The sequence below is a fragment of the Tachypleus tridentatus genome, chromosome 13 (genome assembly GCF_004210375.1).
Source record: "Tachypleus tridentatus isolate NWPU-2018 chromosome 13, ASM421037v1, whole genome shotgun sequence".
Taxonomy (NCBI): Eukaryota; Metazoa; Arthropoda; class Merostomata; order Xiphosura; family Limulidae; genus Tachypleus; species Tachypleus tridentatus.
In genome coordinates this window covers 134,857,957-134,870,666 of record NC_134837.1, presented here as the reverse complement: position 1 = coordinate 134,870,666, position 12,710 = coordinate 134,857,957, and the positions used below count along the sequence as shown (strand labels likewise).

Genomic DNA, 12,710 nt, shown 5'->3' with positions numbered 1-12,710 from the left:
CTAAGAAAAATGTATCTGACCTACTGATAAGTCCAACAGATGCCACTAAGAGTGTATTATTGCGCTTCTCTATGTTTTATTTTTACTTTGGAAAATACTATAATAATTTGACTTTTATTTATATTATTTACAACAGTACCTATGAAAAATAAAGTAATTGTATTTTGTCTTTTTGACAGAACTTTTGCTATTAATCTTTTATAGGAATTTTCATGTGGGTGAAAATAATTATTCTAATTACCCACAAATTCAATAGGTGCCGCCAAATGTGTACTATTACTCCATTTCCTTTCGGAAATTGTTGCCAGAAGTTCATACATTAACTTTGTTGTAGAAACAAGAAAATACACATTTAAAAATATATTTGCCTCGAGACGTTCGTAATTGAAACTTTCTTGAGAAAACATTCTTTGAACAAAGTTGCTAATTCAATAGTTATGACAAGTTCATAATTAAAAGTTGTTTTGGAAACAAGGAATCGAACAGCTATTAATATATTTGTGTGTATTATTTTATTTTTTTGTTTACATGTTAGTAAAAAAAATATTTTGTAAATGTTAAGCAATATACTTTTTAAAATAGAGTTGAAGCAAAACATACATTATATTATAGAAAGTATACGTATTTTTATTTTATTTTATTTTTAAGGGTTAAAAACATATCTGACAATTCTTAGTAGGAAACCAATAGAAATAAAACGTTTCAGCATTCAAATCACAGAACAAACAAAAACAGCATTTGTGTTTATTCCCCAGTGACTCACAAGATATTCAACTTTATGTTTGAAATCATTAATTGAAATATTCTTAGAAAATGATCCACTAACGTTAAAAAATTATATATATTTGTTGGACCCTATTTAACTTTTGGTTTTGCAATAATTGCACAAAAGTTTCGTGCTAAGAAGTTTGTTTTGTTTGTTTGAATTTCGCACAAAGCTGCTCGAGGGCTATCTGTGCTAGCCGTCGCTAATTTAGCAGTGTAAGACTAGAGGGAAAGCAGCTAGTCATCACCACCCACCGCCAACAATTGGCTATTCTTTTACTAAAGAATAGTGGGAATGACCGTCAAATATATAACGACCTCACACTTAAAAGGGCGAGCATGTTTGGTGCGACCGAGATTCGAACCCGCGTCCCTCGGATGATGTTGTCTTGCCGCCAGAAGTTAAAGTCCACTGTATGTTGGTTCAGTTACTGTAGAATCCAAATGACAAGACGAATTATTCTTCTCTACTCTGTTATCACAATATAAATGGCCTGGCATGGCCTAGCGCGTTAAGGCGTGCGCTTCGTAATTTGAGGGCCGCGGGTTCGCGCCCGAGTCGCGCCAAACATGCTCGCCCTCCCAGCCGTGGGGGCGTTATAATGTGACGATCAATCCCTCTATTCGTTGGTAAAAGAGTAGCCCAAGAGTTGGCGGGGGATGGTGATGACTAGCTGCCTTCCCTCTAGTCTTACACTGCTAAATTAGGGACGACTAGCACAGATAGCCCAGGAGTAGCTTTGTGCGAAATTCCAAAAAAAACTTTTCGATTCGCACCTTACACATCAGGCCAAGTCTAGCCGGTGATTAAAAAAAAAATCAAAATTAATATTTTAGCATAGTGCTAAATCACAATAGGAATGTCTACACTGTTGAATATTTGATAAACTTTATGTACTAAAAACAAAAATCGTTTCTCTATTTAAATAACAAAGTAAGAATTCGACATTTTCTGTAAAAAGAGGATTACTTGTGCTAGTTGTTTCTCTTAGTAACCATGAGGAAAGAATGGAGTTCGGTGTGTGTTTTCTTCTGTCCAATGTCACAAGTCTACGAGAGAATGTTCTGTGAAATAATAATAATAATGAAATTAAAATAGTTAATTATCCTGTGAGGTGGTTAATTTGATTTATCTGAACTTGAGATTTATTAAATAAATATTTTTATTAGATAATTAAGTATTTTATGAATATTTTCTATTTATGTATATATATAATAAAAAAGTATCCGTAGTTTATGTAAATAAGCTTTAACGTTAAGTTTTCAGCTGTTTGCTCGGAAAGTGTATGCTACATGTATAAACGCAGATCCAGTGAAAAAAATGTTTGTAGACTTATGTTAGGTATATAAAAAAGTATTTTATATATCGTTCGAAATGTTGGAAGCAAATAAATTAGCATATCATTCTAGCGGTTTCGTGGGATATCATGTTAATATCCTCTCTATATGTATTTATTATATATATATATAAACATTATTATAAAAATTTGTTGTTGTTGTTGTTTAGGTGTTACTGCTTCTTTCCTTATAGGGAAACTTATTTTACAAAATAAATGATATTGAGAAGTTTGTAGTATAGAAACGAGAGGGCGTTGTTAAACGTCGTATAATTAACCTTTTCAAGTGAAGAAGTCATTTCCCGGCCAATGACCACCAGTTAAACATTACAACACACCATGACTTAAAAAACCTTAATCGTTAATGCCAGTAAAAGAATTTTAATACTGTGTTCAATATGAATTATTGTCATGCATACTTTAGAGAAAAGTGAATTTAATCATTGGCTCTACAAAAGTAACACAACAATACTTCAACATCAAAGCGCGGACGGCGTCGTACTTGTGTTAGAATAATGAAATTACACTCATTCGCGCCTCAGACCTAAAATCTTCGGCCAATGTGTTTTGTGTTTAATCAGTTACGAAATTCCTATGTACTATACTTTAATGATTAGTTATGGTCATGAGTATGCATGTGATTGTGTTCTGTTATTTTATTTATATACCACGTGATAAAGCAACAACCTGGCAAGATAATCTTCTTTTGAAATAGATAAAGTATTTACACTGATAAAGCATATGTAATCTTCTTGTCGTGATTAACAAGTCTTTGAAACATAGCACATAAACAAAATCTTAACGTAACCCTAACAACGTGGAAAGATAAAACCGTTTTCCGACAGATGAGAGTATTTTAGCCAAAATTAAATGATTTCATTGTTAATAATAACAATACACATAGCCAAAGCTTACAAATACATATATATACACATACACAAAAAGTTAAGGTTTTAAATAAAATAACTTTTAGTTCAAGGTGGAAAGCAATTAAATGCATTCAAACTAAAAATGTTTTAACATTATTCTCGTGATACTTGTTAAGCAGTCGACAGTATATAATATTTAATAATAATATAGAATATTTCAATCAGGTTGACGTGGACCTTTGTTAATGCTTTCTTTATATTTGCTTCTTTTATTTTGTTACAGACAGATTCCTAAACCTTACGGTTATATTGCAAATTTGTCAATACTTAGTTGTCTTTTCTTTTAATAAAACGAGCATTGTAATTATAAACAATTCATTTTTTATACTTTAAGACAATAATCTTATCACTTATTTCAGAACTGTTTTAAATGTAATTATTAAGACACTGGCTGTTACATTAATTCTATAAATTAGCTTTTCTTTTATTGTTCAAATGATACATAGTTTTGTTCAGAATGAATACGAATTACAAAGCAACCCTGACTACACATCATTGCAATCGTTAACAAATATAAAATGGGAAAATATGTATAAGGTGGCAGAAAACACTAATAACACTTCTACAGCAATTCGAAAGCATTGAATGAATCATTTATACTCGATTTTGATAGAGCGTTATAATATTTCTATCCACGGATGTAGCGTTAAGAAAACACTCACGATGTGAGAAATCAATGTGGTGATATTTTGAATTTCGCGCAATGCTACTCGAGGGCTATCTGCGCTAGCCTTCCCTAATTTAGCAGTGAAAGACTAGAGGGAAGACAACTAGTCATCACCACCGACCGTCAACTCTTGGGCTACTCTTTTACCAACGAATAGTGGAAGTGACTGTAACTTTATAACGGCCCCACAGCTGAAAGGGCGAGCATGTTTGGTGTATCGGGGATTCGAACCCGTGACCCTTGAATTACGAGCCGAATGCATTTACCATCTGGCCATGCCGGGCAGTGATTTTTGAATTTTTTTCTTTTCTTCTTTATCTTTATTTAAACTCACAAAAAAAACTTTTAAATGAAAAGTTTGTAAAATACGGCTTGATTTCAAGAAGGAATCGAAAGATAACAGTAATGATTTATATGATTTAAATGGTAAGTAATTTGCTTAAAATTAAAATAATAATAATTACGATTGTCATTTTTTGCATTTTCCATGTCAGGCTAAATAAGTGTACGTTACAGTTAGAAATTTTATTTCAGTTAGGAACATGTTATGGTACACTAAAATACGCTCTCTTGAAATAATGCCTCAGTGACGAAAAGTAAGTTTAAGGCTTATAACAAAAAAAAAAAATCGGGTTTCGACTCTCGCGATAGGTACAGTATAGATAGCCCAAATGTGTAACTTGTTCTTAACAAAAACACTAGAAATGTATTTCAAGACGGCTGATATGGGTATTAAAAACATTTATTAAAATAAAGTAGAGAACAATGTTTCGATCCCCTTAGACCATCTTCAGATTAACAAAGAGTTTGCAATTTTCACGAATCTTAATGTTTCTCCTAATTTAGAATAGCTGAATAATATAATACATTTTGCCTTATACACTTCAAATTCTGAGCAAAAGTGAGATATATATATATAGAATTATCTGAGGCGTGAAGGGGACGCAATGCAGTGTCCAACGTGTGCATACACACATATGCTTTTATTAGTCGCGATAAATGGGCTGCTTCAGTGGCATTTCCTAGTTAAATTGATTGTAAGAGAAGGTTCTCATCGCGTGGGCATATCACAGAAGTAAATTTCGGAAATAAAACATTTGATGGGCGGCGCTGCTAGCAAGCAGTCGATATTCGTAACGAATTTGGTTTCGAGAGTGTACGAGGGTCAACATGGCTAGTTTCGTTTGGAGGGTGGTAACGTGTGTTTGATTTCAGTACCCATGCGGTTTTGGGTCTTATTTTGAAAGATCTTGAACGCTTTTCCCTGTTTGTCTACTATGTCTTTGAGCATAGAAAATAAGAACTGGAAATCATCAGATAAAGAAGGTACTGTTGACATTTTGTTTCGGCTACTTTTTTGTTACGTAATCCGCGCTACTGCACTAATGTTAATAGTAATAATTATATATCATCAATAATCTCGGTGAAGGTAAGGACGTATAGACAAGGACTTTAAATTGATTTAAAACGGTACGAGTCTGTCGTGATTTTGTTACTCATTATCCATGCATCATTATTTGTTTAGGCTTGTATTTATTGTATATTTTTAATAATGTTAATAATCAAGCAGTAGAACTAGAAGTTGTACTTTCATATTTAAAATTTAAATTAATTATCAGAGCTTTTATAACATCATGTTATTGTTTGTTTGGTAAGTTTAGTGGTTGCTAACTTTTCATAGATGATATACATAACTTTAAACTAACTAAAACATAGCCTTGCATTAGATTTTGCAAAGAAAAACAAAAAAAGCAGTTGAATGAAAGAAAATGATGTCATGCGGACTTTGTGCAGTTTGTACCTTGTGATTGGGAGTGGACTTAAAGCTTTAGAGAGTGAAAATTGGTACTTGAAATATTAAGGAATGTTTATTAATTATTATTATACTACATAATTATCCAGAGTATATGTTAATATTAGTAACAAAACACGTTTATGAAGCTTGTGTACTAGGTTTCAGTTGCCTTGTTCAGTTGTGTTACTTACAAGTTTGTTTACAAATTTACCAGTTGTGCAATTCGTGGAAGTTTGGTCACGAACTAATTTGTATACGAAATTTTTTGAGTAACCCATAAAATTATTTTATTAGTAATTAACCAGTTAAGTGGTACTCTTATTTCTGAGCTTTGTAACACGTGAGCTTTGGATAAGTGAATTAACAGTAAAATATTTTATATCGGTGAAAGTAAGCGTAGGAAATGTGGACAGAAATGTTGTTAAATATTGCATTTGCTCACTTTTCACACTTGTGAAAATTTTAGTAGATGCAATTATTTTGATACTTTCAAAAAGACATAAAGCACAGGTGATGAACATATTTTGTGAAGTTGTATACGATCGATTTTGGAATATTTGTTGTTTTATATATATATATACATCATTTAGTTAGGACTGTAATTATTTTAAAATGTGCTGAATATAATTCAGTGAGAAAAGCTGACTCTGTGATGTGTTTCTTTAATAAGGAGGAGATGAAAAGAATTAGTACATTAGAAAGAATAAATTTGGTACATGCAACAAGAGACAATTTGGTCTTTCAAGGTTATTTCTACAGACACACACATCCCTGAGAAAGAATGAAAAGTTAAACCCACCTTTTGTTTTTCAGGAAATTATTTACACCCTTTTTAAAATTCTTATAAAATGCTAACTTCTACCACAGATTTACAGCTCATGAAACCAACCACCCTGTTAGAAAAATAAAACTGTCCCGGCTGAAACCTAGCCAGTTTTCTCTGAATCTTGTGTCCTCTTATCCTATTGTTCGTGCAATATAGTACAAGGAATTTAGAGGCCATAATTATATAAATTCCCCCAGCTGATCTTTATAAATATCAACTTTTACTTTGCTTTTCTCAAAAGAAAACAAAATATCTTAACCTATCCTTTTAACCCTAATATCCTCAGATCCCTCTTCTGAGCCCTTACCAATAAATTATTATTCTTTCTTAAATGACAAACTCAAACTGAGTGTGTTATATTAAATGAGGCATAAGTAGTGACTTGTATAAAATGGACAGTTACACTTTGTGACTAAAGGTTTCAATATTGAATGTGTGTAAAATGAAGTATGTATCTGGGTTTTTGGTAGGATTTTGTTTTGTGTTTGTGTGGGAGAGAGAGAGATTGGTACTGTGATGTAATGAACAAATGTCAATGTTATTATTTTGAAGTGGCTTAAGCTTCATTTGTGTTTGATTGTACTGAAAAGAACTATATTTCTAGAAATGTTAAAGTTAAGGGGTAACAAGGTTGTTATTATTTTGTACAAAATGATTAAGAACTCGTTGAGAATGCCATCATAACTTTTATCATCCTTTTTTAATTGTGGTATTAATATCTCTAGGATGTGGCATACATCTCATGCTTAAGTATTTAGTATTATAAAGCTAGTGGCTTCTTGTCAGGGAAGTGGCCTCATTCATAATCAGATTGTTTTTTAAGATCTGTGATTAGATCAGGTTGGGGATAAATGTGGAAACACACATGGATATTTACACTTAATACTGCATTAAATGAAACAGGGTCTTCTGACTTAGAAGTTAATGACAAAAGGAAAACCAGTTCAACTAAAAGTGGAATTGTGTGTCTCTTTCCACAGAAAAGTTGCTGGTAGCTTGTGTAATTGCTAACAGTCTCAAGTTGTCAACTGACAAATGTGTTATTTATCTTAATAAGTTGAATGGCATAATGGACTACAGAGAATAAATAGTTGAAATCTGTAGAAATTAGGCTCTCCTTAACATAGATGATTGAAGAAATAAGGTTGATGTTTTAATAGTATACAGAAAATATTTAAAAATGACAGTGTTCATAGTTTCAAAATAAAATAAATATTTTGTTTTACTTAATGAACTGTATAAAGTACTTGTGAGAAGGGGAACATGTACGTTATGTTGGATTGTTCCTTGTCTCAGATAATTTTATATTTATATAGTAAATTACTATGTAATGTAATATTTTACTATAGTTTGAAACTGGGGATAGTTGCATTTTTAAATATTTATTCTACACTATTAAAATTGGCTTTATTTTTTTTAATACAGCTGTGTGTATATGTGCACAAGTGTCCTGCTAACCTTAATATGTTTTTCCTTTTTTTTTTTTTGTAAGGTTTTTTTGTCAGTACTAAAGCTAGGAGAATTTTATGGTATGTTTATAAACATAGTAATCACAACTGAAAAGAGGTAACTTTGTATTCAAATTACTTGTTAGGCCTCACTTGGAATACTGTGAATAGGTTTAGTTTTTTTTATGCAAGAAATGGTCATTGCCTTATTAGAAAGGGTTTAGAAAAGGGCCACTAGGATGGCTACAGGAATGTAATGTTTCTAGCATTTAAAATACTTGTCTGTCAACACCTCTATCAGAGCACTAGTGCAAGCTGCAGATTTGGGATACAATCCCTGGTCAGACTAGATGATTAAATTACTTCAATATAAGATTGTCAACAGGTTCAATTTATAGGGACAGGTTAAACTACCAAAGTTAGCTGACTGTATGTGTTACATTGACATTCTGCTGTTCCTAGACTACCAGAGTTAGCTGGCTGTACATGTCACATTCACATTCTGCTGCTCCTAGACTATTAGAGTTAGCTGACTGTATGTGTTACATTGACATTCTGCTGTTCCTAGACTACCAGAGTTAGCTGACTGTATGTGTTACATTGATATTCTGCTGTTCCTAGACTACCAGAGTTAGCTGACTATATATGTTACATTGATATTTTGCTGTTCCTAGACTACCAGAGTTAGCTGACTGTATGTGTCACACTCACATTCTGCTGCTTCTAGACTACCAGAGTTAGCTGACTGTATGTGTTACATTAACATTCTGCTGCTTCTAGACTACCAGAGTTAGCTGACTGTATGTGTTACATTAACATTTTGCTGCTTTTAGACTATTAGAGTTAGCTGACTGTATGTGTCACATTCACATTCTGCTGCTCCTAGGCCACCAGAGTTAGCTGAGTGTATGTGTTACATTGACATTCTGCTGCTCCAAACTACCAGAGTTAGCTGACTGTATGTGTCACACTCACATTCTGCTGCTTCTAGACTACCAGAGTTAGCTGACTGTATGTGTCACACTCACATTCTGCTGCTTCTAGACTACCAGAGTTAGCTGACTACATGTGTCACATTCTGCTGCTCCTAGTCTACAAGAGCTAGCTGGCTGTGTATGGTACATTAACATTCTGCTGCTTCTAGACTACCAGAGTTAGCTGACTGTATGTGTCATATTCACATTCTGCTGCTCCAAACTACCAGAGTTAGCTGACTGTATGTGTCACACTCACATTCTGCTGCTTCTAGACTACCAGAGTTAGCTGACTGTATGTGTCACACTCACATTCTGCTGCTTCTAGACTATCAGAGTTAGCTGACTACATGTGTCACATTCTGCTGCTCCTAGTCTACAAGAGCTAGCTGGCTGTGTATGGTACATTAACATTCTGCTGCTTCTAGACTACCAGAGTTAGCTGACTGTATGTGTTACATTAACATTCTGCTGCTCCAAACTACCAGAGTTAGCTGACTGTATGTGTTACATTGACATTCTGCTGTTCCTAGACTACCAGAGTTAGCTGACTATATATGTTACATTGATATTTTGCTGTTTCTAGACTACCAGAGTTAGCTGACTGTATGTGTCACACTCACATTCTGCTGCTTCTAGACTACCAGTTAGCTGACTGTATGTGTCACATTCATATTTTGCTGTTTTTAGACTACCAGAGTTAGCTGACTGTATGTGTCACATTCATATTTTGCTGTTTTTAGACTACCAGAGTTAGCTGACTGTATGTGTCACATTCATATTTTGCTGTTTTTAGACTACCAGAGTTAGCTGACTGTATGTGTCACATTCACATTCTGCTGCTCCTAAGACTACAATTTTTTCTAAGTTTATGTACTATTATCATGTTCTTGTACTTTTCTGTTTGTTTCAGGTAAGAAAATTGATTGGTTGTTAAAGTAAGATGAATTTTCTAACATTTTTTCACAAATTAAAATACCTTATGTAAAGAATTACTACACAGTATTAACTTGAGGAGAACAGTTGTTTCTGATACAAACTGGGTCAGTCATTTTAGTACCTGTATCTTGTTTTTCATTCAACAAATGAACAACAAATAAATATTCAAAGGTGTCTCTACAAACCCACTTGTCCCCTGCTGTTACAGTGGTAAGCATACAGATTTACAAAGCTAAAATCAGGGGTTTAATTTCCCTTGGTGGACTGAGCAGACAGCCCGATGTGACTTTGCTATAAGAAAAACAAAACACAGACATACAACACAAACCCATCCCCAGCTTTCATGGGCATTATGTGCATGATTATGACATTGTAAATATATGAAAAACAGAAATGCTATTTAGTATTTGTTAAAAAAAAAGGAGAAATTAAGAAAAATCTCTTGCTGTTACTTATAATAAAGCTATAAGCAGTGTTCCTAAGCATGTCTTAAGAACTTGTGTCAGTTCTATGGTATATGAATCTATTTTAAATATATCAATTTGTAATTAATGAAAATTCAGTGTTCAGTTCTTTAAATCAATCTTAATTAATAGATTGAACCCTTGTCAGGTAAATATCAACTAAACACAAAACCTATTAACAACTTTAACTGTGTGTTGTTTTTTATTTGATAAAATTATTAGCTAAACTCAAGTTAATACTGTATAGTGATCCTTTAAATAAGGTATTTTAATTTGTGGTAAAATATGTATATTTACAAGCAGTTCATGGTGTACAGATTTTGAATGAAAAAAGGTTAATGAATTGTCTCTGTAGTGTAACATTTATGATGGATATTGTTAACAGATACACATATTCATATAGATAACACTAATATTAGAAGTGCCTTTGATTCAGCTCATTCCACTTGATTCACTGTACTTGTAAATTTACTGTTATTGTTTTGCATATAAATTTTCTGATATATTAAAAAATAGATAATATTCTATAACTTTTAGTGTTTTAGTCTTTCAAAAACTGTATGATTATGTTATTAAAAGCCTAAAGGGTGCATATCAAACTTTGTATTTGATTGGCAAGTGTAGTTAGGCTTAATGCAAAGTAAGCCTAATTTGCTTTTCGTATTCTCACAACAGTATTTGTTCTTTATCTTTTCTTAAAATAATATGCAAGTGCTTAGTGAATGGAACAATCAGGACTTAAATTTCTTTAAGAACTCTGCCCCCCTACTTGACATTATGCCATTCTTTTTAACCCCAGCACCTAATTTTTGAAAATTATATGGACAAACAAATTCTGTCAGTTAAGATTAAAAAGCAGACAAAATACTTATATTATTAATTAAACAAATAAAAATTTAATATTATAAAAATAATTATTTTTGGGGGGTCAGCTATCTAGTAAACTTGCACTTTTCCTTCAGATGTGGTAAAAAGCTGCAACACTGAGGGAGTTTCAAAAGATTTCATAAGTATTTCAGAGATCAGGATTTGGTGGAAAAATAATTTATTTTAATAATTCATACTAGTTTGGTTGTAGAAAATGGGTTTAACCTCGATGGAACAAGTGGCCTCTTGTTATCCTTTGAAATTAAAACAAAAATGAAACCCTTATTTTAAGTGGATGGAGATGTATTTGTTTTTCTACACTAATATTGTTTATTTTTTGATACATTTAAAAAATGTAGCATCAGAGGTACAATTTTACTAGTATATACAAATTCATTGTTAGAATTCAGCATTATTTGTCATTTCTAAAGAGAAGTGAGGATTATATGTCTTGTTTTATATTGTATTTTACAAATATAAATGGCAATGTATATTTAGTAATTAAATTTGCAAATAATAATAAATAGAATGCTGTTCCATTTTGAAAACTTTAATTATGAAAGAAGTTTTTTTTAAGATCACAATGGAAAGTTTGCTTGAAGGTATAAATATCTGTACAGTGGTACTTAGAGTGTTGCTTAAATTATCTTAAAATTCACAGAATTACCAGTTTGACAGATACTGAATGTAGAACACACAGACTGCTCATGTGATTTAAAATATTGAAACAGCTGTAATGGGAATATTTCAAACCAATGGATTTACTTCTCTGTCTGGTTGTCCACTACATGGGTCATCTTAGTAATTAAAGCTATACATTCAACAGGTCATTGTCATAATGCATTAGTAAATATTATCTTGGTTACACTAATTAAGCTGTTGGAAGTCTAAAATACAATGAATTTGTGTTAGTGTATGTGGATTTTCAGGAAATAGTAACAGTTGGGAGAAATCCAGTAGCTCCACTGAGACTTTGACTTCTCCGCTCCTGAGGAGTGGGGTGTATAATGTTGTGATCAGCCAAGTATGATCTCTGAGTGTGGAATTAGATTTTGTTGTTAATTCACTTCTAATGTGCTTAAGCTGTCCTTTTCTTTCACTATAGATTATCTGTTTAGTACTTTGTCTTATTTTCAGGCTGGTAAACTTGTACTAAAATTACAGTAGCAAATTTGAAAAAAATATTATAAAGGTTTTTAATAAATGAAGAGAGAACATCTGTTACTTTAGTGAATTTTGATTTTTTTCCTTCATTATTCATTAAAAATAATAGTAACTTAGTACATGAGCTGTTTTCACTCGTTTGTTTAGAAATACTGCATTTTACTGGTTTTAATTGTATGTGTACTGTGTTGCAAATCTGACTAGTTGAGTTTGTGAAGTTAATGTTGTCTATTATTTAACTAAAAAAACTGTTAAAGCTGACAATAAACTTAAAGCACTTATAATATTGTAATTGATAAGTTGTACTATCTGTTGCTGTATTTATCTCCTGAATCAGTTGGAATATTTGTAAGTTCAGAAATCTGACTCATAACCAAAAAAATGTATTTTTCCAATAATTTGATATATTTACAGTGGAAAATGAAAATAAACCTTTTTTTCACTTTGAGAAAAGTACACATTTAAACACATTGTGTTTTTCAGGAAATTGTCAATTATTTTATACTCCATGGAGTGCTGGACTCTCATACTACAC

General features: G+C 32.2%; 1 protein-coding gene across 2 annotated transcripts in view; it reads left to right on the top strand.

Moving 5' to 3' along the window:
- Positions 1 to 4,798: 4,798 nt before the first annotated feature.
- Positions 4,799 to 12,710, top strand: part of LOC143241005 (cyclin-dependent kinase 14-like) — a 124,836-nt gene continuing 116,924 nt past the window's right edge. For both annotated transcript variants that reach the window (XR_013022135.1, XM_076484408.1), the window contains exon 1: positions 4,799 to 5,024. Coding sequence is in view for 1 of the 2 variants with exons in the window: in XM_076484408.1 (XP_076340523.1) it covers positions 4,976 to 5,024 (49 nt within the window). In the remaining variant the exon portion in view is untranslated. The remainder of the gene's footprint in view (positions 5,025 to 12,710) is intronic.